We start from the raw sequence: 25,420 nt of genomic DNA, 5'->3' as shown, positions 1-25,420 counted from the left end.
GCAAGCAGGAAAGGGATCATGATCCCCATTTAAAAGTGGGGAACTGAGGCCCAGAGAGGGACAGGGACCCCGACAGGGTCACACAGCTAACCTTGATTCTGACTCCTCAGAGCAGTCCCAGGACATTCTCCCTCGCTGATCACGACCGTGCCTACAGTCACAGCCCTTCAGAACTTGTTTTCCCAGACACCTGCCTCCCTGGGTGTGCTGTCGTCAGAGCTGGGTGCCCCCCTCCACCCCCCGTTTTCCGCCTTTGTGTGTACGAGCCTTGCCACAGGAGCTGTATTAATCATTCCACATTGAAGGTTACCAAGAAAAATACGCCAGAGCGTGACAGGCCATTAGTATTTGTGTTGTAAGGAAACCAGTAATCATCTTAATGGGTGCACACTTGGGAGCAGAGCGGGGCTGTGTTTTGAAGGGTTGTCTCCTCCTTCATATACCGTTAACGCGTTAAAAGCCACAGTAAATGTGCCTTTCTAACCACCATTGTCCACAGAGGCAGCTTTACTAAGTTACCAAGGAGCTGCATTTTCCCTTGAAATTCTGAGCCATCCAGGTTAGACAGACCTTCACTCAGACCGGCTGGGCCGGAGGATTTGACGCTAGGAGCGATTTGTGAGGTCAGAGAAGCAGTCCTGCCTTCGGCCCCAGGGAATTTATGCCCCGTGCTGTGGTTTTGATGGTGACCAGATTTGCCTCCTAAAACAGGTGGCCCCAGAGGCCAGGAGCAGGCCTGGGGAAGGAGAGCGTGGTCTGCCTACCCCATCCCCTTCTTCCCAGTCCCTAGCCAGTGACCCTCACCCAAATCCTAACAGGGCTCTGGGGGGGGGGGGGGTTCAACCATTTACTTCCCTTTGAGAAACATGCCCATCCTATCCTATCTCCAGTCCTCACCAGAGATTCTTGGAGGACAGGGCCTGGCCCCCTCTTTGAGAGCCTTTCTTTTGTGTATCACCCCACACCAAGATTTTGTCCCACACTACTTTATCTAGTGTATAATATGAACACAGCAGCTATTTCTCTAAATAATTATTTTATTCTGATATCTAATACGCCATTTAAAATACCTCTCCCTTCATTCCACCGCACCTTCCTTCCCAAGATTCTCACCATTCTAAACAGAAACTGCTGGGGGGGGAGGGACTAAAAATTGGGAATTCCACTTTGGAGGGCAATTTGACAGTCAAAAAATGTAAATGTGCATATCCTAAAATCCAGGAATGACATTGCTCAGGGTCTGTCCCAGAGAACTACGCCGCATGTGGGCTGTGAGGCACAAATAGGTTGCTCACCACAGCACCGTTTATAATCGTACCAAATTAGAGCTGACCTGAGTGCCCATCCGTAGGGGATGGGGCATAAACTCTGACACATCCCTAATACAGCATATGATGCAGCCATTGAAAACAAGGGGCTGGATCTAAATGACACGAACAGAGCCCTGAGATGTATTATAAAGTAAGAAACAACAACAACAACAAAGCAAGCTAGAGAACCGTTTATGTAAACACACACACACAAACAGAAGCAGTTCTGTATGTTTCCGACATGTATGCGTGTGTACAGGCGTGTAGAAAAGTGCATGCGCACGCACACTGCAGACTGCTAGAGTGGCGGTGGCTTAGGAGAAAGCCCTCGGTAAGTCAGGACCAGAGGTCTGTACAGGCGAAGAGACACTTGACCCTCTCTTGTACTTGTAGGATTTTCGTTTTTTGGTTTGTTTTTTTTTACAAGGAGAATATTTGTATTATTTCTCACTTAATTAAAAAATAATACTGCCTTGAAGAGAAGGAGATGGTTTATTTATTTAATTAATTTCCTGCAAGGTTTTAGAGATTTAGCATGTTCCCTTTCTGGAGGGGTTGGGGAGGATTTGTGTCTCAGTCCTCTATAGGCTAAAGTTTTGTTTCTGTTTGATACTCATACAATCTTAGGAAATACCCCCCTTTTAATTAGAAGAAATCATGAATTACTTCTTTGTTTCTTAAGATTTATCGTGGTGAGGTCACTGGACTCTGTCCAGTTCCCTGGAAACTCGACTGCCTCGGGGCTGTGTTTTCTTTCCAGGGTTGCTCTGCCTATAACATCCTTTCCCACCTGACCCCACTAAAGATTCCACTGAAACTCTGCTTGGGAGACCTCTGCTCCCCTTGGTCCCCTCCCCAGAGTTAATCTGTTCGTAGCGCGCTTCTGCTGATCTTCACACGTGCCTCCACTGGGAAAGGAGCACTTGCTCTGAGGCCAACACCGCCCGCCCCGCCCTGCCCTGCCCCGATCAAGTAAGTCCCTGCTCTGCTACTTACTGGAGGTAGAGAAAGCGCTCCACCTCTCCAGGCCTCAGTTTTCTCATCCCTAAAATGGAGACGACAGTCCCACCTCATAGGATCAGGGGGACATGAAATGAGATAATACTTGCAAGGAGGCGGAGCACCATGCCTGGTGCAGGTCACTCTCACTGTGGGACAGCTGTTCCTGGTATTCTGGCAGCAGAAATACCTTCCTCGGTACACCTGGGGCCTGGGCTTGGTCATCCTGGTTTGTGAACAGCTTGCCCTGTTCCTGTCAGATAGGAGGCTCAGTTCAGTGTGCAATAAGGAGTATGAAAGGATGACCTTCTGGATCAGGGGGTTTTCTACTAAGGGGACATAAAAGCCCCAACAGACCACAAAGTATTAAAAGAGGCCACCCGACAGTGCGTTAATTGGTGATATTTCATCTATTTTTGCGTATCTGATTTTCAAAATGAGCATGTATTACTTCAATTTTTAAATGCCCCACTCCCAAGAGGGAAGATGTGGTAACCCACAGGAACGGGGTCACAAATGGGGAAAAGTCAGGCACTGTGACAGACCCAAATAGAAAAGGTACTGAGGAGCCAGGGGGCATTGCTGGCATGCCAAGGTCTTTCTGCTTGTTTTCTGGGTAATGCCAATCCCCTATGGCCCTGCGACTCAGCCAGCCACCTGGGCCCCTGCATGGGAATGAGATGCCTCTCCAGGGCACCTTGGCGATGGGCATTAGAGGGCTGTGTGCATTTGAGCACGAGTTAACAAATCAGACCACATGGGCATCAAGTGACTCATGCACAACCAGAGGACTGCAAAACTCTTCTGTGTGGCACTGCTCTGTGTTCAGAATGCATGGAACTCCCAGCCCACATTGCCTGACACAGACCCACCCCGTGGAGTTCCGTTGGAGGCAGCATTCCGTGTGCTTTCTGGCCCTCGACAAATAAAACAAATACAACCTTGAAAGTAAAATCTGCTCACAGCTGGGGCAGGGAGAAAATTATAGGGGTAGATAAAATAGGCTAGACCTTATGAAAAGAAAACCATGTTCTCTATGCAAATTACTAAATGCATCTCAGAAGGAGTCATCGAGTTAGAGGATTAGGTCCTCAGAGCTGGATTTGCACCATTTTAGAGTTCGTGGTATGGACAGGCATCTCATCTTGTAACCAGAGAGTCACCCGATCCCAGTGTTTGCAGGGGGCTTTCAAGGCCACGTTGTCCTTCCCCCACGTTTGAGTCTTTTCTGTGGTGTGTATAATGAGTTGAGCCTCTGATCGAATTCTTCCCGTGGTGGACAACTCATTGTCTGATAAGATACCCCTTACTGGGCAGCTCTCACTGTTAAAATGTTCTTTCTTTGTGTCGAGCTGAACTGTAACTGCAAATTTTATCTCCTGGTCCCGGTCCTTTCTTCTGAAGGCACACAGCCTGGTGTCAGAGACAGGGCGTGAGCTATAGAGTGAGAGAGCCCTGTCTGCTGCTAATCTACAGGTTGCTGACTTTGGGCAAAATACTCCACCTCTCCAACCTTAGTCTCTGTGCCAGGGAGAATGGGGCTACTTCCCTCACTTGGGTTAATTGGAGGACTGAGTGAGATAGTGGGGAAAAGGACAGGCTAGATCTGCATGTACTGATATAGAAAGATGACTATGATATACTGTTAAATGAAAAAAAGCAGGTTTCAGGAAAAATAAATAAGCACAAAAACCTTGGGAAACTGGCTGAGAAGTACGCCAAACTATTGAGCGGCCGTTGCTGGTGGATGAGACTAGACTGGCATGTTGTACAGATGTGACTTTGCTTCCTGATGGTCAAAAAAGGGTTTGTTTGTTTGTTTATACAACAAATGGATCACGTTTGGAATCACAAAAAATAGTAAAGATTTTTCCATCTTTGAAGGAAAAAGACGAAATATCCAGAACACCTCATATCCAAAAATGGAGACCCTCTGTGTCAGTTGTGTTTCTTTCCCTGCAGGCTATCTGAATCTTTGAGGCATGCCCTAACAGGATTCAGTGCAAGTGTCTGCCTACAAGAAATGGCCTTAAACATGAACCAGAAAAGTCAGTGACTGCTCTAGGTCCTGCCCCCTCTGCCTCAGGGCCTTTGCATTTGCTGCTCTCTCTGCAGCAGCTTATAATCAGTTTGTGTTGCTTTGCCGGTGGTCACGTCTACAACACAGCCATCTCACAAACAGATATGGATGTATTAGGCAGAGATACCCTTTTGGTAAGTGGGGAGTGATGTTTGAGTGGGAACTTCGTGAGCAGCCAGTTCTTCAATAAACATCCTGCTGTGAAGATGACTTTTACTTCCCTTGGCTACCTCCTATTTTTAAAAACCCACAGGTAAATAACCTGGATGACAGGGACCCCCAAACATGCTTGACATCTTCCCCTGGGTGATATGTTGAGTCCTCTGGAAGCATGTTTTGTGTACAGATTTTAAAAAATAAAAGCAGCAAATGACAAGGAAAACTAACCCAGTTGGGATCATTCCCCAGATATCTGTTAGCACCTGTAGAATTACAGGTGCTATGAGGGACGGGGAATAAAGCCACCTTGGTCCTGCCCCCAGGAAGCTTGCTGCCAGACAGATCAACATAAGTCCTGACCAGAACACGCATGGAATGCAAACAGAGCTGTGCTCGGAGCATTCGCTAGAGGCAGGGGGCATCAGAGGAGACGCCATGCACGCAGACGGTAATCCAGGAGCACTGTGAGCTGAGCCCGGAGGGGAGAATAGGATTCCCCGGCACAGAGAAGCAGAGGAGGGTGCTCTGAGCTGAAGGATTTGCAAGAGTAAAGGAATGAAGGCAAGAAAGTAGTCAAGTGGTGTCTGCAGAGAGGCTCCGGTGCCGGCTTGAGATGGGAGGTTGGCCTGGGAAGGTGGGCTTTGGACATCGCCGAGAGGCCTGGGATGTCACCAGAGAATGTCAGTAGGCCTGTGCTGTAGCAACAGTGTGGATGGGATGAAAGACGAAGGATCAGGGGCCAGAGACCTGTGTACCCAGATTAATCTCTGCCTCGGGAGTTTGTGTAGATAGCAGAAGATCCCACGGGCCTGCCCTGGCACCGAGCCGTGAGGAAGCAGGGAGGGGAGGGACCGGATGAGAAGTCTGCAGGGCTCTGCAGAGCAGAGATTTCCAGCGAGCTACGGTTGGGTTGGGGAATCTGGGGGAGAGGGGGTGGCAGTAGTTAGAGGGGTGGTAAGGAAACACTCTGACGTATGTTCAACTCTCTCTTCCTGTGCACTGAGCAGGAAAATCTCCCCCAGGAGAATACTTTTGTCCTTTAACAAATATGAAACTGACAGGTTGACACTGTTGCTGAAGTGGAGAAATTTTTTTTTCCCTTTTTTAATAACACCTTAAAGGATAGGCATGGAAGCTGGCGCCCTAAATGAAACACGTGTTGCTCTCCAACACCTGACAACCTGACATAATTTAAGAGCAGCTACCAAGAGCCCACAGCTCCAACTGCCCATGAATCTGCTCCCCTGGACGGGCTCCAACTGGGTGAAAAAACGGGATGGGCCAAGTCCAAGGGACCCTACCTTCTCTTCTCATTTGTAGCTGATCTGTGGGGAGTCGCCTTCAGAAAACAGGGAAGGCTGTAATTAACTTGATAGGGGTGTTTTCTGGAGTGTTTTTATTCGTCATCTGATTATTAAACAGATTTATGGCCCTGCCCACCCAATGAAAAGGAACCAAGGCATTTAGCTGAAATTAAAAGTGCAGATAAGGCTGCCTGTTTAGATAATAGCATCTCTTTTTTCATAGATTACTCATCTTCTGTGAAATCGGGGAGAGGAGTTAATTTGTGTGATGAAGTGCTTTCTATTTCTGGGAGCTAGCTGGTGGATGTGATTGCTTGAGGAAGGAGCATAATTCATTCTTAAAATCACTGAAGGCATGTTCAGACGTCATACCTGTGCCCGGAGGAGTGGGGTGATTTGTAATGTGATGCCAAAGGACAGAGGGGCTTGCGGTTTCAAAGCAAATGTTTGGGGAAGATGTACAATTTGTCTTTAGCTTGGAGGTCCATTTCCCGTTCGTTCTCGGAAACGCACCGGAGCAGTAAACTTGACGCGTGCGTCTGAGCCCTCCAACCAGCCGGCCACGGACTGAGACGGATGGTGGAGACAGACAGACTTGGGCTTGAGCTCCAGGGAAATCACTACCAGCTGTGTGACCACGGGCAGTGACAGACCCTTTGTGGGTCTGTTTCCACGTCTGTAAAGGAGGGGTAACCCTCAGAGGGTGGCGGTGAAGGATGTGTGCGGGCTGGCACCAGCCAAGAGCCCAGGACAGTGCCTGGTGCCCGGCAGGTGTATGCCTGAGTTGGCTGCCCTTGGCTTCTGGCTTCTGGACCGGGGACTCACTCTGTTTCCACCCTGGACAGAAACCCCCCCTCCCAAAAGAATCCGTGTGTGCACGGGTATCAGGGAGGACTTCCAACTCTTGAACACTTGATGGGAAGAGGCAAAGGAGGGGTTTCACATCACATACTCCATAGCAACCCACTTCCAGCTTTCACTAGACATTCCTGTTCTCCCAAGGCCCCTGGGCCACCCAGTGCCCAGTCTTGCTGGCCCCTCTCCTCCTCCCTCAGTTTCCCCCCAGAAATGTATCTTGTCACTGGGACATGCCCATGAGCATTTCACCCAACCTGCTTTTCCTCTCGCTGCTCACCTATTGCCAGCTACCACTCAGAGCAGCTTACAGACACGGACAGTGCTCTCCCCCAGGTGAGCTCCCCCCTGACCCCAGGCATGTGCTGACTTTTCCAGGAATACATGGATATCAAGGGAAGATGGTACTTGTTCTAGAAGTTGTTCCCTGTTTTAGGAAATGACATCATCGACAGCAGTGCTGCTTTTGGGACTTGAGTTGCCAACCCACACACCTGCACTGATCTGTTAGCTGAACTAAAATGTAACCCAGTATAGGATGCTGTAAGTACAAGCATTTGGCTACTTCTCTGTCTTCTGGTCATCATCCCAAGCATTTACATATTGAAACACATATTTTATTACGTCTCCTTTGTATCACAGCTGAGGCATGATATAGAGTTGTTTCAAATTGGGTATTAACGCAGGTTGTGTTATTTATGAATTTTATTTTAGGATATTAAAGGGGACCATACAAGATAACTGTAACATAAAGGGACATTAAGTAAGATGGGGTGGAAACCCCTGAATCAGAAGGTGAGCCAGCTAGATGTTGAAGCTGTGTTGGCTTCTGACAAAGAGCTTACTTAGGCCCAGTTCCCTCGGATCTACTATGTCCTTCATATTTTCCAGCTGCAGAGACAACAGGACCCATAGATGCAAAAGCCCCGATACACACATTTTCCTTGCAGCTCTCGCGGTAAAGGGAAGGACACCTAAAATACGCTCTTTAGAGTCTCTGGCAGAAGAAAATTGACCACTTGGGCATAATAAGTTTCTCCACCCATGTGGTACTCCAGAGATCTCAGATCAACACACACGCATTCTAGTAACGGCCTCAGTTAGTGGTCAGCAGTGCAGGGGCATTTGTGGGTACAGAACTGGACCTTGGGTACACTTCCTCGGAATCCTGGCCATAATAACAGTGACGACAATGGGCTTTGAGTAGGGAGCACTGGCCTCTGGTCAGGGGCCATGACCAGGGACCTAAGGGTCAAGTGAGGCATCTTTTTTTTTTGCACTTAATGTAAGTTTATTTAGTATAGGTTTCTTTTTTTTTTTTATTTTTTTTGTTATGTTAATCACCATACATTACATCATTAGTTTTTGATGTAGTGTTCCATGATTCATTGTTTGTGTGAGGCATCTTTTTTCACACTGTGGGTTCCAGGCTGTGCGCCAGGGCAGGGTTTTTCGGACTGTAGCAGACTCATTGGAAGGTCATGACACCAGTTGCAAGGACCATGGCCAGGTTTTTAACAAAAATGCAATACAAGAGGCTAGAATAGAAGTGCATCACACCTTGTATTTCAGTTATGCGTCTGGGTACCAGGTCATGATGTAAAGTGTATATTTTTATGGGTCACAGTCAAAAGGTTTGAAAGTCACTATTCCCCGACATAGCAAATGTCTGTGAAAACTGGCTCCCCCAGGGACTCTTAAGGCTAAGGTTTGAGAACCCTTGCTATGAGCCTATCAGGAGGAACATTCGTTTGTCAGCTCTTCTCTTGCTTGAAGGCGAGAGGAGGGTTGCGGAGGTGAAGGAGAGGCCAGGCCAGGTGGGGACCACCATGAGTCTGAGGATGAGGATGGAGGATACCTGAGCCAGGACCCATGCCCTTCACAGTTTTGCTGGAGGCCAGCAAATAGTCTTGAGTTCTTTGGAGAACTTCAGTTTTTCTATTATTCTAGCAGGAAAACTGAGGTTCCGTTTCTAATCATTTAGAAATCCTGATATGATCATGTTGGCCTGATTGATTTCTCTGATCTTCTGCATTAAGTCAGATCGGTTTTTTTCTCAAACACTAACATGCACAAGCATCACTTGGAGAATTTGTTAAAATCCAGGTCAGTGGGCCCCACTCCTCTGATTCTCAGTGGGTTTGGGGAGAGGCCTCAGAATTGGCATTTCTCATAAGTTCCTAGATGATGCTGATGCACCTGGTCTGGGGTCTGCACTTTGAAAACCACCGTGTTAGATCAACAGAAAGGAACATGCCCAGCATAGATCCTGGCACCCAGGAGGAGTGCAGTACATGCTTTCCTGATGAAACGGACCCAAGTTCTCTCTGCAGAAATGCCTTTGCTAAGGTCCAGCTGGTTTGCTACTTTCAATAGTACAGAACTGGCCGGTGGACATTGAATTGTAGGCTTGAAATGGGTGAATTGTATAGGATGTGAATTATATCTCAATAAAGCTGTTATCAAGAAGAGGAGGGCAAGGGGGGGGAAGGGGGAAAAGAAATGGCTGGGTTTTCAGAACCAGCCATCAAGAATGTCTATTACACTTTAGACCGTCTTAGTAGAGGACCCACCTCAAAGGAAAAGGAGAAAGAGCTTCAGCTCTGCCACTCTGAAATTCTCCCAGAACTCAGGGCCAGAACAGTATGTCTCTCCTGAAGGACTGGTCTGTTTACCTTTTCCAAACAGTAAATGATGTTTAAACGCCTGTGCATTTCACCTGCCAACCCATCCTGGCGCCATCATAGCTTTCCTTCCTGACCTGTCTTTTTAATTTTCTTGCTGTTTATAGTCAGCTATCTGTAAGTTTTTTAAGCAAGTGAAAGCGCTGGACATCCCAGGGGATGGGAGACAGGATAGAGGTTGTGGGTTCGGAAACATACCCACCAGGCAGAATGGAGAGACCGGGGGCCTCGAGGGGGTGATGTAGTTTCGTAGTTAATTATGCCAGCTTTGGGATCAGAAACACCTGGCATGACTCTCTGGCTGTCACCTTCCTCATCAGCATAAAACTTTTCTAAGTCTCGGTTTCCCCATCTAAGGTAGTTAACAGTGCCTACCTAGTAGAGTTGTTGCGGGAATGAAATGAGACAGTGGGCCCAGGCACACGGTGAGCACATGACAGAAATCATGACAATGACAATGATAATAAAGATGAGGGTTCACCTCATCTTAACAATTTTCCTTCGGCTAGAAACACCTAAGTGTCATTAACAGGACAAAGGGTGACACTTTTGACTGCTGTGAGCCCTCCCTCTCCCAAATGGATTGGCAGTGCCTTGGAATACGCTAAGACTTGAAGTGACTAAGTCAGTCCTGGGAACAGATGAGCTATGACACTATCATAGCCAGAAGCCCAGCGGAGCTGAGATGTGACAAGACCCAGAACACCTACAGCTCCCAGAAGCCAGCCCGCATGTGTGGAGGGTAGCCTCTCCCGCCGCAGCGGCTGCATCATTAACAACACCCCCGGAGGCCGGAGAAGTGACACAGGGACGATGCTGATTTGTCTGGTCTGTGACTTGATCCCTACTTCCCTTCTTCTCCTCTTCCTTCAAGGGCCCATCCCTGGGCCCCTCTCCCACATGTTCTGTGCTCTGCCAGAGTGTGGAACACACGGATCTCCTTAATTTTAGGTGCTCTCAGCAGGTGTCTCTGCAAGGGTTCGATGGCACCGAGATTGAAGCTCGGTTATTCTACCTGGGAATTGATTTGATTGCACACAGCACTGGAGTAAAGATTCCTGAACACCCTGATGGAATTTGAGTCCTGTCTTCACCACTTACTTTGCTGACTGTGTAACCTTGGAACAGAAACAACATCTCCTGAACTTGACTTCCCTCATCACGAAATGAGGATGATGAACTGTGACCTGCTTCCTTCACAGGGAAATCAGATCAAATCAAATCAAACCGAATGAAAGGATGGAGGAGGAAGGTGTGTGGGTCTAGCAGGGATTGGCAGATGTCTCCAGCTCTGCGTGAGGCATGTGGCGAGCAGAGCGTTCGCAGGGCTCGCCCTCCAGGAGCTCAAAGTGGGAGGGAGACACAGTAATTCCCCGAATGCAGAACGATAGATGACCTGAGCTGAGGGACATGAAGGACATTTCCAGGGCTCGGTGACAATCTGCCCTAGGGACCTGCTGTGGTCCGGGAGGTCATCAGGAAGGCGTTAGTGAGGAGTTGAAGTCTTGAGTCAAAGCTGAAGGATTAGCAGGAGTTCGCTGGGATGGGTGAGGGGGTGCCTAGGAACTCGGCAACGCAGGCCAAAGGACCGGCATAGACAGACAACCGGAGGCAGAAGGGGTCATCGTGGGGCATTGGGATGCCTGAAGGAAGAAGGCATGGTGGGGGGCAGCAAGAAGGGAGGGGACCAACCATGCACACACAGCCTTGTCATGCCTGGTAAGGATTTTGGACCTTCTTCCAAGAGCCATGGGAAGCCATTGAAGGGTTTACACAAGGCAGTGGAAGAGTGACAAGATGCAATTTACTTCTCTTTTTAGAGACCACCTGAACGGCTGCATGCAGACTAGACCAAAGAGGGACAGAGAGGAGCAGGGACAGCCGTCACGGCCACCGCACTTGCCCAGAGGTTGCAGTGCCCCAGACGAGGGATAGCAGTGGCTGGACTGGGACCATGTTCCTCCTGTGTCACCGAGTGTTGTGATGCCCGGGTGAAAGCCTCACCCTTCTGTCTTAGTGTCCTAGGGCTGCCTTAACAAGGTACACACACCGGGGGGCTTAAAGCAACAGAACTTTATTCTCTGATGGTTCTGGAGGTTGGAAGTCTGAAATCAAGGTGTCAGCTGGGCCATGCTCCCTCAGAAGGCTCTACAGAAGGATCCTTCCTTGCCTCTTCCAGGCTTCGGGTGTTGCTGGCTGTCCTTGGTGTGTCTTGGCTTATTTCTGCCCCCGTGCCCACTTGGCCTTCTCCTTGTGTGTCCAGATTTCCCTCTTCTTATAAAGGATACCAGTCATTGCATTCGGGCCCACCCTAAACCAGTATGACCCCGCCTTAACTTGATGACATCTGCAAAGACCCAATTTCCAGGGAAGGTCACATTCACAGGTCCTAGGGGCTAGGACTTCAACATATCTTTGGGGCCGGGGGCGTCACAGTTCAACCCAGTGCAGCTCCTCTGACTGCAATTCCTCCCTGTGCCACACCCCGCCAGGCAGAACCATCCTCACAGTCCTGCTGCCCTGGAGACCAGATAGGAAGGAGAGGCCGCAGGCCCCAGAGAAGCCCGTGTGTGTGTGTGTGCGTGCGCGCGTGTAGACAGGTATACAGGGAGGACCCTGGGAAGCACGGGCCCTAAGGTCTGGTCCTCACTCAGACCCCACCGGCTGAAAGACTTGGGGCCAGATCTGTTTCCTCACTAGTAATTGATACCTGTCCCCCCCTCCTTGTAGTGGCTTTTGGGGAGTCCACAAGGTAATCAGCAAGTATTTCCTGAGAAGATACCATGTGCCCGACCTTGAGGAAACTCACGGGGAGAGTTCTTGAGAAAGGGCTGGGCTCTTCCCATGGGAGCTTTCATATCCTCCCACGTTAGTTCCCCAGACTTTTCTCCTCTAACGGCATGAATGGTTATGAGCACAGACTGGTAGCTCCAGTATCATCCAGTGGCGGGGGCAGAGATGAAACAGGAGTATCCAGACGATAATTCCTGAAGCTGAGTGATGGGGTGATGGCAGAGGGGCCTTTATTCTGTTACACTTTGTTAATATGTTTGAAATGATACTTAATTTTTTTTTTTTCCAAAAGTGTAACAAAACAGCAGCCTCTGGAGCCAGACTGCCTTGATTGAAATCCAAAACCCGCCACTTACTAACTGTGTGGACCTGGGGGAAGTTACTTACCTCTCTGGGTCCCAGTTTCCTCATAGGTAAAACAGGGATACTAATCTCGAGCTGCCTCAGGGAGTGTGTGTGAAGATTCAATGGGTGAATGTGCTTGGTGCGGCTGAGTACCGAACACACAGTAACTGCGATCGACAGAAACCGGGCGCCACGGAACGAGGTGTGACGGAGGAGAAGTCATCCCTGGCAGCCTCGCAGAACCACACGGCCGACTTTGCAGTTGCTCTAACTCATACCTGCTACTCGGTTTTGTCTTAGTTGGGGTTTCCTGCAAACTGACACAGGATTCGAGTGCAAGTAGTTTATTTGGGAGGAGATTCGAGAAACACCAGCAAGAGAGTGAGGAGGTGAGAATGGAATGGAAGGCCTGTGAGGGCACCACTGTGCACGATCCGCACGGTAGCCCTGGGGACCGGCGCGGAGCACGTGCTCGGGGTTATCCCACCGCAGGGCCGAGGGAACCAGGGCGGCTACCTGCCCACACCACAGCCTTTGACTGAGGTCCACTCTCAGGGGCGCAGAGAGCCCCCGGCCAAGGCAGGTGCTAGCAGGCCGGTAGCCGGGAGGAAAACAGATGCCGAGAAGGCGTAGACACACAGACTCCACCTGGGAGCACTCTTAACTGCTCTTCTGACATCTGCCTAGAGCCTTACCGTGACAGGGCTCACCTTCAGAATCAACCTCAACTCCTGGATGGACAGCCTGACTCATCATTAAATAAGGGTAATGAGAGCAAAAGCAATTCTGTATTGCTTTTCAATCCGAGCAGCCCCTGGAAGAGGAAGGATGAGGATGTGCCCCCAGGGCTGCTGCCTCAGGGCAGACATCTCCCCTCAGCCCTGGAACTTTTATGCTGAGCCAGGATATAGCCTCAGAGCCTTTCTTAACACAGCTTTAGGTATCCATTACAACCATTAGCTTAGGCACTTCAGTGAAGCCTGTTTTCCATCCCTGTCCTAGTGCTTATGAAGCCGGGAGAAATCCCAGGCTGGAAAACACCGCGTCGCTGTAGGCTTCTGGGCAAGGAGACAGGTAACTTCTCAGGCCCTCCCCATTCCCCACTGGGTGGAGCGGAGGGCCTGAATGCCGGGAGGCGGAGGTGACGTTTGGTGGAGTAGGAGGAGCCAGCCCGTTCATGGTCAGGTGGGGCTGGGTTTTAGACCTTGGCTTCGTCATTTATCAGCTGTGTTCTCTGGGCAAGTTACATCTCCCGCTCTGAGCCTCGTGGTGTCTTCTCTAGAAGGGGCTGTGGTGCCCTGTGTGCAGTGTTGTTGTAGGCGTCAGAGACGATGTAGATGAAGCAGGGGGCTCCATGTGTGAGCAAGGGCTCAGTAATTGTTCTCTACAATTGTCATCGTCATAACCAACATCATCTTCATCCGAAGTCCCTTCTAGCTCAAAAATTCTGTGACTTTAGGGAATGTGCTCATCCAAGAAGACAGTGCGATGAAATAAGGCAACAGTCCTGATTTTGTGTAAATGCATTTTCTGATAAGGACAGGAGGAGCATGATTGCCCCTAAATAATTGCTCCGATTTCACCACAAGCTGTCAAAAGGCCCTAATTGGTCGATCTGTAATGACTGCGGCCATCTGCGTTCGGGGTGATTTAGCGACGGGGCTCTGCCCAAGCCGGGCCCTCAATGATTAGAGCCGGACAGGGTGATATTTCACCCTCTGATGGGAGTAGTGGTGTGTGGGTGAAAGAGATTATCTCATCCTCGTTTTAATGACCTACCAGTTGAACCCAGCCAAGAAACAGCGCTGGTCACAGACAATGACTATGGATTTTTTTTTCTTTTTTTTTTTTTGAAGATAGTGTTCCTGCCCGAACAGCAACATACATATCTGGAGCGTGATCATGCCTCTTGCTATCTTGTTTCACTGCCCAAGAAATTCCCTTTTGGAAAGATTTAGTCCCTCAATTAGGGCAAATTGATTTCTGCTTTCTTACAGAGTTGCTGTTCCAAAGCGAAGTGGTAAAGGGCAGGAGGCGCCATATTAATCTTGGCAAGAAGGCGACCTGGAGTATTTCTCAGCCTTCCAGCGCGCTTGTATATGTGTAGATAATCTTTTCTCCGTATATCTTTTAATTGCTCCAACCTGCAAGACACCAGGCAATACAACACAAAACACACTTCTGGTCATGCAAGTTTAGGAGACTTATATCAAGGGACCAGAGCAGTGTCCTGAGTGTTCCAGGGCCAAAGTGGTTTTAAGTGGCACCTGAGATGATCTCAGTTGGTTCAGAGACTTTGCATTAGGCCATGTTGAATCATGTGGAGAGAACATTTTCTCTTTCTAGCGCTCATCCATTTCTTCTGATTACCTCAGATGGAGAGTCTCGGTTGGTTGCCCATATCTCCCTTCTTGACAGAGAGAGAGCACAGACTGTAATTTAAGCTCTTAGTTGTGGGGAGGCAGGAAGCTTTGGCTAAAATCGAGTCATACGGTTTTATTTTACTTGGGTTTTTTCTTTATTAGCTCTTTATCACAAATGATACCAATTTTTCATTCATGGTGTTTGTTTCCCTTTAAAATAAATGTAATTCTATAAAAATCTTTAATTTAAAAAGGTGAGTTGAGGGCGCCTGAGTGGCTCCGTCGGTTAAGTGTCTGCCTTCAGCTCAGGTCATGACCCCAGGGTCCTGGGATCGAGTCCCATGTCCGGCTCCTTGCTCTGCGGGGAGTCTGCTTCTCCTTCTGTTCCTCCCCCCACTCATTCTCTCAATCTCTCGCTCTCGCTCTCACTCTCAAATAAATAAATAAAATCTTTTAAAAAATTAAATAATAAAAAGGTGAGTTGATTTTAAAACTAAGTAAGTTGTAGTAGGGTAGTGGAACTGGCAAAAATTATAATATGTGATTGATTGTGAGAGCTTGGGGAAATACAAGAAGGGGGAAGGCACCATGTTTCTATAGAGAAACCAGCGGTTTACTGGCTGTACAACCTCAGGCGAGTTTCTTAGCTTCTCTGAGCATCCGTTTTCTCACCCTGTCAAGGGGAGAGAAGCACGATGCAGAGTATGATTTTATGAAGCAAGGGGGGATCAAATTGTGAAGCTCCTTTGCAGATTATAATCTGCCTTACATAACAGTGGAAGTGATTCATTTCTATATGGGGTTAGAAGAATAAAAGGGTCATTGGGTTCTGGCAGCCAGGGGACCCTGGTTTGAAACCAGCCCCACTATTAAGTATATCCCAAAGGGAGTTCCTTCCCTTCTCTGGACCTCAGCTTTCTGTCTATAAAATAAAGAGACCGAGGGGCACCTGGATAGCTCAGTCAGTTAAACGTCTGCCTTCAGCTCAGGTCATGATCCCACAGGGTCCTGGGATCGAGTCCTAGCCGGGCCCCCTGCTCAGCAGGGAGTCTACTTCTCCCTCTGCCCCTGCCCCTGCCCCTGCCTCTGCTCGTGCTCTCTCTCTCTCTCAAATAAATAAATAAAATCTTTTAAAAAAATAAAGAGACCGAACTATTCCAGTGGCTTCCAGGCCTGGCTGTGTATCAGAATCACTTACGGGTCAAGCGAAACAAAAGATGCTGGATGCTGCCCCAGGCTTAGCAAGTCACAGCCCTCTGGGATGATGCTCAATACAGCTGTATTTACTTACAGCCAGCCCACTATGTGATTCGGATGCACCCCGTGACTTACGAGGGCCCTTCCAGCTCTAACCCCAGATGGAGTGAATTCAGAGCAGGCTTCGGGGCCTGGGTTAAGGAAGGTGATCACCCAGTAGCTCTGGTCAGTGCTAACTGGGCTTCTGTGAGGTCTGGGTCCAGGGCCTGGGAAGACCTTCTGGTGCAAACCCTGATTCAGGCCCAGAGGAAATCAAGGATGGGCCCACTGTGCCAGACATGGGAGTGCAGCCCAGTCCTCCTGATTCCAGTCAGCTCCAGCTTTCCCAGCTGAGAAAGAGACAATGAGTGTGTGTTTTGACCAGTATGGTTTTTCTTCAGATTTTTATTTAAATAATAATTAGTCAACACACAGTGCAATATTGGTTTCAGGAGTAGAATTTAATGAGTTACATACAACACCCAGTGCTCATCATAACAAGTGCCCTCCTTACTACCCATCACCCATCTAGCTCATCTCCCACCCACCTCCCTCCGTCAACCCTCAGTTGGCTTTCACTATTCTATGTTCTTTGCAAGTTGTCAATTTCAAAACCTGCTGTGATTTTATTGGGATTGCATTGAATCTATAGACAAATTTGAAGAGAATTGACTCTTAACAATATGGAGTCTTCCAATCTATACATATGATTTATCTCTACATTTATTTGGGTCTTTAACTATATGATGCTGTTTTATAAAGGGTATTTTTATTGTATTTTCCAATTGTTCTTTGCCAGTACACAGAAATACAATTTTTTTTTATTTATTTAACAGCCTTATTCAGATATAATTTACATAATGTAAAAATCACCCATTTTAAGTCTGCAATTCAGTGTATTCTCAGGTGAACTTACACAGTTGTGAAACTATCACCATAATCCAGTTTTAAATATTTCCATCACTCCAAAAAGCTCCCTTGTGTCTGTTTGCAATCAGTCCCCACTCCCAACCCAGCCCCAGACAACTGATGACTTTCTTTCTGTCCCTATAATTTTGCCTTTCTAGAAATTTCATATAAATAGAATCATATAATACCTAGGCTTATGTGTCTGACTGCTTTAACCCAGCATACTATTTTTTTAAGGTTCATCTGTATTGTTGCAATAGCTCTTTCCTTTTCTATTGCTGAACAGTATTCCATTGTATGGATATCCTACGTTTGTTTGTCCGTTCATCAATTGGTAGATGTTTGGCTGGTTTTCACTTTGGGGCTCTTTTGAATATTGCTTCTGTGAACATCAGTGTACAAGTTTTGGGTGGGCATGTGTTTTCATTTCTCTTGGGTATATACCTAGGAGTGGAGTTGCTGGGTAGAATGGTAACTGTGCTTACCTGCTTGAGAAGCTGCCAGACTAGACTGTTTTCCAAAGTGGCTGCTCCATTTTACGTCCCCAGCAGCAGTGTATGAGGATTCTTGTTCTCAGCATCCTTGTCAGCAACATCTGACGCTTTCAGTAGAGCTATCCTAGTGGATGTGAGGTAGGATCTCGTTGTAGTTTTGAATTTCATTTTCCTGATGACTAAGGACGTTGAACTTCTTTTCATGTGATTTTTTGCCATTTCTATATCATCTTTGGAGAAGTGATTATTCAAATCTTTTACCCATTCTTTTTAATTGAGGTAAAATTCACATAACATAAAGTTAACCATGTTAAAGGATAAAAGTCATTAGCATTTAGTACATTCACCGTGTTGTGCAACCATCACCTAGTTCTAATATGTCTGATCAAAAGGAAACCTCATGCCCATTAGGTAGTCACTCCCCATTCCTCCCTCTACCGCAGTCTCTGGTAATCACTAATCTGCTTGCTGTCTCTGTGGATTTACCTATTCTGGAATTTCATACAACTGGAATGATATAATATGCGACCTTTTGTGTCTGGCATCTGTTATTTGGTGTTATGTTTTGAGGTCCGTCTGCATTGTATCCTGTATCAGTACTTCATTCCTTTTTATGGTTGAGTAATATTCCACTGTATGGATATATTTCATAGTTGTTTATCCATTCGTGAGGTGATGGAAGCTTGGGTTCTTTCCGCCAGTTGACTGTTGTGAATAGTGTTGCTTTGAACATTCATGTATAAGTAATCAAAAGATTGCTTTGGCCATCCTGGATCCCTTGATCTCTTCCATAAATTTTAGGATCAGCTTGTCAATTGTCAGTTTTTGCAAAGAGTTCAGCTGTGATTTTGAGCTCACTGAATCTTTAGATCAATATAGGAGGTATTGCCATCTTAACAATATTAAGTCATCCAATCCATGACCATGGGCTATCTTTCCATCTATTTTAGTCTTTAATATCTCCCAACAGTGTTTTGCAGTTTTCAAAGTATACACTTTTTACTTCTTTTTGTTAAATTGAAAATGGTATTTTTACCATTTTTAATTGCATTTTCCATTTGCTTTTTTATCTGCCAGTACATAGAAACACAATTAATTTTTAAGAGTTGACCTGTATCCTGATATTTTGCTAGGTGTACCTATTAATTCTAGTTTCTTTGTAGGTTTCCTAGGATTTTTCTGTGTAAACAATCCTCTCATCTACGATTAAAGATATTGTTTCCTTTTTCTTCCCAATCTTTATGCCTTTTATTTCTTTGTCTTGCTAGTTACACTGGCTAGGAATTCCAGTACAGTGTTGAATGGAAGTGGTGAGAGAGTGTACAGTCTTTATCCTGATCATAGGATAAAAGCATTTAGTATTTCATCATTAGGCGTGATACAAACTTTAGGGGTTTTTTGTAGCCATACTAGAGAGGTTTTTTGTTTTTTGTTTTTTTCCATACTAGAGTTTTCATAAAGGGCCGTAAACCCTGATTAAAACCAAGAGACACCAGTGTTAAGGTTGAGACTTTTAGTAAAAAGACACTATCTTCGAGATCTATTCAGAACAACTTTACCAGGCACAGGGCAGACACTCAGCCCACATTAGAATAAGCAAAAAGAGGCATTTGTTTCATGTGTAGTAAGAACATCTGGGAGTCTGCCTCGGGCACAGGGGGATCTGGGGAATCAAAATGCCATCAGGATCATTTCCATCTCGACTCTTTTTACACGTTACTTCAGGCCCAGCCAAACCCCCCTTCCCACCTCTCATCACCTCATTTGCCAAAGATGTCACCAGCACCTCCAGATTTATGGCCAACTAACTTACCAGCTCTAGTAAAACAAAAGGGCCTCGTTTTTCAATAGTTCTAAAAAAAAACAAAACAAAACTCAGGATTCATCGTTTGAAGCTACTCGAGTCACATGGCCATCCCTGAACCAATCACTGCAGGCAAGGAAATGGAATGCCCTGATTGGTTGGGCCCATGCCACGTGCTCCTGTCCCTCGGCTCCGGGGCATGCAGTGAGCCCACCTAAGAAGGGGGAGGGGCAGTTTCACAAAGCAAAATTAGAGTATTGTTATCCGGAAAAGAGGGACTAGGTCTCAGCCAAGCCCAGCTGCCCACACTCTCATACAGACGATCTTGTGTGTTCCAGGCCTGGCACGATCCCTGGAAGACTTTGAGCTTCAGTTTTCCCTTTTAGGGCATGCAGGTGGTGATCCCACCTGAAAGGTCCAATGAGGCATCCTACAGGAAAGCTGTGTCTCAACTATAAAGTACAGTGCACACGTAAGGGAGGGGTGACACGAATGGTTACTAAGCAGCTGTTCTTACCCATCTGTCCATTTGTCCTCTTCTGTCTCTCTCACAGAGCACCTGAAGAAGCCACTCGAGGACTACATGGCCCTTTTCCCCAGTGTGAGGATTCTTCGAACCAAGAAACGGGAGGGGCTGATAAGGACCCGGATGCTGGGGGCCTCAGCAGCAACTGGGGATGTCATCACGTTCTTAGACTCGCACTGTGAAGCCAATGTCAACTGGCTCCCCCCCTTGCTCGGTAAGGGACCTTCCCAAGGCTAGGTAGGCCCCAGCCTTCTGCAGGGATCATCCACACGGGTTCCCTTGACTGCTTAAGATGCAGCCAACCAGTACCAGGTGCCACGGGGGACTCAGGAATGCTCAAAGAAACCTTAAAAATCCACTCAAGCCCTATCCCTTCATTTTACAGAGAAGGCAGCCAAGAGGATAAGTGACTTGCCCAAAGTCCTACAGCACACTAATATCTACTTACGTGATTGCTTCCCCCAGATTACTTCAAGTTTTATTGGAAAGCAAGCCAAGGCTGTCTACTGGTAGGAGCCAACCTGTGGAGAGACATTATCCTAGCAACTTAGAATAGTTAACATTCGCTGCACTGCTACTGAGCCAGGAAACTTGTCTGGGTTATCTCCAGCCCTCACAAAACCACGCCGGGTCAGAAGTGTCCCCATCTTCTAATAGAAGAAATTGAGTTTCACTGCGTGACTCAATATTGTTCCCTTGGGTCGTAAGTGTCAAAGTCACCATCTGTCTGGCCCCAAGGTCTGTCACTCTCACAACGCCGCACTGCCTTCCCGAAACTCCTTTCCTCTCTGGAGAGTTTCTGACAGCTATCAGGAAAGGGCTGTGGACAGGGCAACACGATCCAGCAGCCATCCACCATAGCCTTGCAGACAGAAGGGAGGCGTGAGGATTCGATTCTGGGCAGTGAGGTGCCTCATAGCTGGCTAAGGAAGGAGGTCTGAGTTCTGCGGAGCTCAGATTCGTTGAATGCGGTGAGCTGGTGCTAACAGGTAGACATCGAGGAAATGGCCCATTGAGACCAGGAATCAGGTGAGGGACAGGGACGGAGGCAGATCGGAAAAGAGTTGTCAGTCTAGAGAGAAAATGAACTCCTCACCCATGGGTGGGTATGCTCTCCATCACAGAAAGCTGGGGAGCAAAGGGGATGAAGCTTAGGGCCAACTTGAGCCTGCATCGGAATCACCTGGAAGACTCATTAAAACACAGAGTGCTGGACCCCACCCCAGAGTTTCTGATTGAGGAGATCTAGGGGTAGGGCCTGAGGAGCTGCATTTCTAACCATCTCCCAGGTGGTGCCACTGCTGTTGGCCCAGGAACCACACTTTGAGGAGCACTGGTTAGGCCACCAAACAGAGGTGAGAACAGAAAGCAAAACCCACACAGTGTAGTGGGATAATCCAGCAAATCTGTTTTCTGACGCAGATTGGCATGGAACCTCAGTATTAGATTGTATGCTTCTGACCCCAAGGGTCCAGGATCCCACTGGGTTAGGAAAAGGATATAACACAGATTTTCTGGTAAACTATTTAATGAAGCCAAGAGGTCTCTGCATCTGCCTCTCATTACTGAAAGAGAAAAAGGAAAAGAGAAAGAAAAAAGCCTCACCATAAATCACCTAATTTATGGTGCTGAAGGAACAACCCATTTTTGGGGTCATCCAGTAACTCATAAAGCGAACGAAGTGGTGGTGCACGAAGCTGAGCTGGGAGCCTAAATAGCCCTTAACTCTGTTTCTATGGAAATATATGAGGGTAATTTTCATAATCTGCAGGATACATGGAAGAAACATGCTCCCTTTTTTTATTTTTTATTTTTCTGATAGAAATGTGAACGGGTGGTGTAGATGTAAAAGTCTGTCCCTGTTCATACAAGCAGCTGACAGCGCGCATCAGGGCTTTTGTCTCGAAACCAGTAACACCTCCTTGCACAGCTCACTCCACCTTCTGTGGCGATGAGGCATTCCTGACCCTGAGAAGGATTCATCCCCCCCCAAAGGAAAGCAACTGTTGGTCCTCATTTCCACCACCACCACCACCATCATCATCATCATCATCATCATCATCATCATCATGGCTCTGCTAGTCCCTTAGCTTTTTACGACACAGCCACATTTGAATTTGACGGTTATGGGGTAAAGCAGACAGGCCAGGCATTATTATCCACGTACAACAAATGAGAAAACTGAAGCACCAAGAGAACGAGGGAGATGCTCAGCTTCTGAGCTTCTTTCAGGAAGCCTGGTGACAGACCATGTCGGCAGAATGCTGATGGGAAGTGTGGATGTGCGAGAGGCTGGGCTGAGCATCTTGGCCCCGCTGTCCCACTCAGTCTTCACAGAGACCCCATGAAACTGGTGTTGTCTTCCTCCATTTTGTCGGCATGGAAACCAAAGTCCAGAGGCATCAGATAAACTTTGTCAAGGTTCTACTGCTCATAGGTGACAACACCAGGGTCTGGACCTGGGCATTCTGTCCCCCAGTGAGTGCAGCACCCCAGAATGCTGTCAGTCTGATGCTACCCCTTAACCTCCAACCTCCCACAATCAGCCAGCCTCCAGCAGAGCTCTGTGTCCTGAGCCCAGAGCCTCCGTCGAAGTGAAATCCCCTGCGTGGCCCTGAATAATTGGGAAGGGAAGCGCTTCTCTAGATCTTCCCTTGGAGAAGTTTCTTCGACTTCATTAAGCATCCCCAGGGAGCCCGTTCACCAGGCAGATCCAAGCTCCACCCCCAGAGATTCTGATTCCGTGCAGCTGGGCAGGGGCAGCCCTGAGGGGTATGTAAACACACTGTGGGTGCATTGGCACTGGCGGCCAGAGGACACACTGCCGAAAGCAGCGTTTCTCAAACTGTTTTGACCATGTGCCACAGTTAGAAATACATTAGACATCTCAGCCCAGCACACAAACACACACACCGTGCAGTAGGACTGAAACACATTTCCTGAAGAAGTACTTTTTCTTATCACTGGACTGCACCCTGACATTCAGCATTCTTTTTTGGTTCATTATACAAACACACACGCACACACACAAACACACACTCAATTTCATGACCCACCTATGGATCGTGTCTTGCAGCTTAGAAAAGCAAAAATGCTGCTTTCTCTCCTGGAAGAAAACTCTGTTTGATGAAGTCTGAGCCCTAGGCAGCTGCCAGCCTCCACTGGCCCTACCATGTTCCACTTTCCAAGCCTTGAACTTGACTGCTGGCCCAAGCAGACAGGCACAGCCCACTTGCCCTTTATGGTAGATCATCTTCCCCAATCACTGGCACCCCTCAAGCTACAGTCACAGCTTCTTCTTGGAAGGAACATTGAAGAACAGAGCCAACCAAAGCTTAAAATTCTGGTTGGTAGGTTGGGCAGAGTGAATTTTATAGAATCAGCTCCTCCCTGGCTTAAAGGGGACCATAAAAAGCCATCTGGTTAGGGACCCCATTTGCCATCTTGAATCACCTAGCCTATAGCATTCCTGCACAGCAGAGGTCTGCCAGGCCCTGCTTGCTTGCACACGTCCAGTCATGAGGGACTCATGGGATAGTCTATCCCTCTTCAGTAGTTATGACTGATGGAAGAAGTGAGCTGAACTCTCACGCAGGGAGGGCCATTCGGCTACTGACCATAGCTAGGAAGTTTTGAGGAGCTGTCAGGGGCAAGTGCCGGGATGCCTGGCTACTTTGGGCCACGAGTCAAGGTTAGGACCTAGAATGCGGAGCCAGGACAGGAGCCCTCCCAGAAGGAAATGAGCCTCTTTCCACAATAGTGCTGACCATTACAGGCAACTGTGCTGAGCACCTCCAACCATCACGGTATCCGGGTACTGATAACCCCCTGGGACACAGAGCCTCTTCTCCCCGTTTCACGAAGGAGAGCACTGGGGCTCAGAGACATGATTTATGTAGTTCACAGGTAGCAGGGCTGGGATGGGAGCCCTGGCCCATCTTTCTTAAAGCCCGCACTCTCCCTTCTTCTTGAGATTCTCAAACTCGAGTGTTCAGAGAATTCACTCAGGGTACACGTTAAAAACGTGAGTAAGCTGCAGAGCAGGGTTGTGCACCTAGCTGCTCCCCCGTCCTGCCTCCCTAATGGGCATCTCTTGGCTTCTTCAGACCGCATCGCTCAGAACCGCAAGACCATCGTGTGCCCGATGATTGACGTGATTGACCACGATGACTTTCGGTACGAAACACAGGCAGGGGATGCCATGCGGGGCGCCTTTGACTGGGAGATGTACTATAAGCGGATCCCAATTCCTCCAGAACTGCAGAAAGCTGACCCCAGTGACCCATTTGAGTAAGTACAAGCGACCCAGGCTGGTCCCAGTGGCTGACGCGGTGACCCCTCCCCAACACACCCAGCTCAGGATCACCCCCGCCCCCAGGAGTGCGGTGCAAGGGGACCAGGGCCGACATCCCCTACCAGAAGCACAGCCGCTCCCAGCTTGTCACAGAGCCTCAGCTCAGGGACCTCCCGGCTGGCCACCTCTTCTTTGTCCACGTCTTTGGTTGGCCGGACTGCCCACAGGGCTGTGAGCACTGTCCCTCAAGCCTGGTGCACAGTCATCACCACCAGCAGCACCAGCACGGCCACCACGTGCTGCACCCTTGCTAAATGCCAGGCACAGTGCTGGGCACATCGCATGCAGATCCTCTTTAACCTCCCCCAGCCATCTGTAGTCAGAATTATTATCCATATTTTCCAAGTGGGGACACCAAGTCCCATGGCGTGAGGCAGCTTTTCTAAGTCACACAACTCGGAAGGGGTGAAGGCAGATGCACACGCAGGTCTGTCTGCCTCTGGAGCCGGTTTTCCCATCATTCAGTTACACCCTCTCGGAAAGATTAGGGAAATATTCGGGAAGTAGCACCTTGTCCCATGGTAGAAGTTTGGGGAGGTGTGGACTGGACCCATAACATCCTAGAATGTGAAAGCTAGGGGAACCTACAGGTCATGGACTCCAACCCCTTGCAGATGGGGAGACTGAGGCCCCAGGACTTGGTGAGGGGAGGAGGGGGGAGGCGGCTGACTTATACAGTGAGTTAGTGGCCAGGCCAGGATTAGAGCCAGCGCCCCTCTGGCGCCCATCCTGTGCTGTCCTGTGGGCCACTCTGGCTCCCCTGCTGGAGGTGTGGAAAGACCCTTGGGTACAAAGCTGACACCCAGCTTCCTGCTGTATTAGTTTCCTAATTAAAAATTAGCACAAATTTACTGGCTTATTAAAACAACACATATTTATTCTCTTAAAGTTCTGGAAGTCAGACGTCTGAAAAGGAGTCTTACTGAGCTAAAGTCACCATATTGGCAGGGCTGTGTCCCCTTTGGAGGCTCTAGGGAGGAATCCGTTTGCTTGTACTCTCTAGTTTCTAGAGGCTGCCCACACTCTTTGGGTCATGGCTCCTTCCTCCACCTTCAAAGCGAGCAGCATAACATCTCCAAGTCTCCCTCTCTTTCCCCCTTGCCTTCCCCCCGCCCCTCCCCCTTCCTCCCCTCCCCCTTGCCCCTGCTCCCTCTTCCTCCCCCATCCGTCTTTCATCATCACATCCCCTTCTCTCATTCTGACCC

The 25,420-nt window shown here is 48.2% G+C and overlaps 1 protein-coding gene across 2 annotated transcripts in view; it reads left to right on the top strand.

Moving 5' to 3' along the window:
• Positions 1 to 25,420, top strand: part of GALNT10 (polypeptide N-acetylgalactosaminyltransferase 10) — a 217,749-nt gene that overhangs the window by 153,635 nt on the left and 38,694 nt on the right. For both annotated transcript variants that reach the window (XM_064596621.1, XM_045902165.3), the window contains exons 5-6: positions 19,890 to 20,075; positions 23,968 to 24,151. In XM_064596621.1, coding sequence (XP_064452691.1) covers positions 19,890 to 20,075; positions 23,968 to 24,151 — 370 coding nt within the window. The remainder of the gene's footprint in view (positions 1 to 19,889; positions 20,076 to 23,967; positions 24,152 to 25,420) is intronic.

The sequence above is a fragment of the Mirounga angustirostris genome, unplaced genomic scaffold, assembly GCF_029215605.1.
Source record: "Mirounga angustirostris isolate CCGP_5_RB_7025 unplaced genomic scaffold, mMirAng1.0.hap1 SCAF_7, whole genome shotgun sequence".
NCBI lineage: Eukaryota > Metazoa > Chordata > Mammalia > Carnivora > Phocidae > Mirounga > Mirounga angustirostris.
Note: the sequence above shows the minus strand (reverse complement) of the source record. Positions and strands in the feature narration are given on the sequence as shown.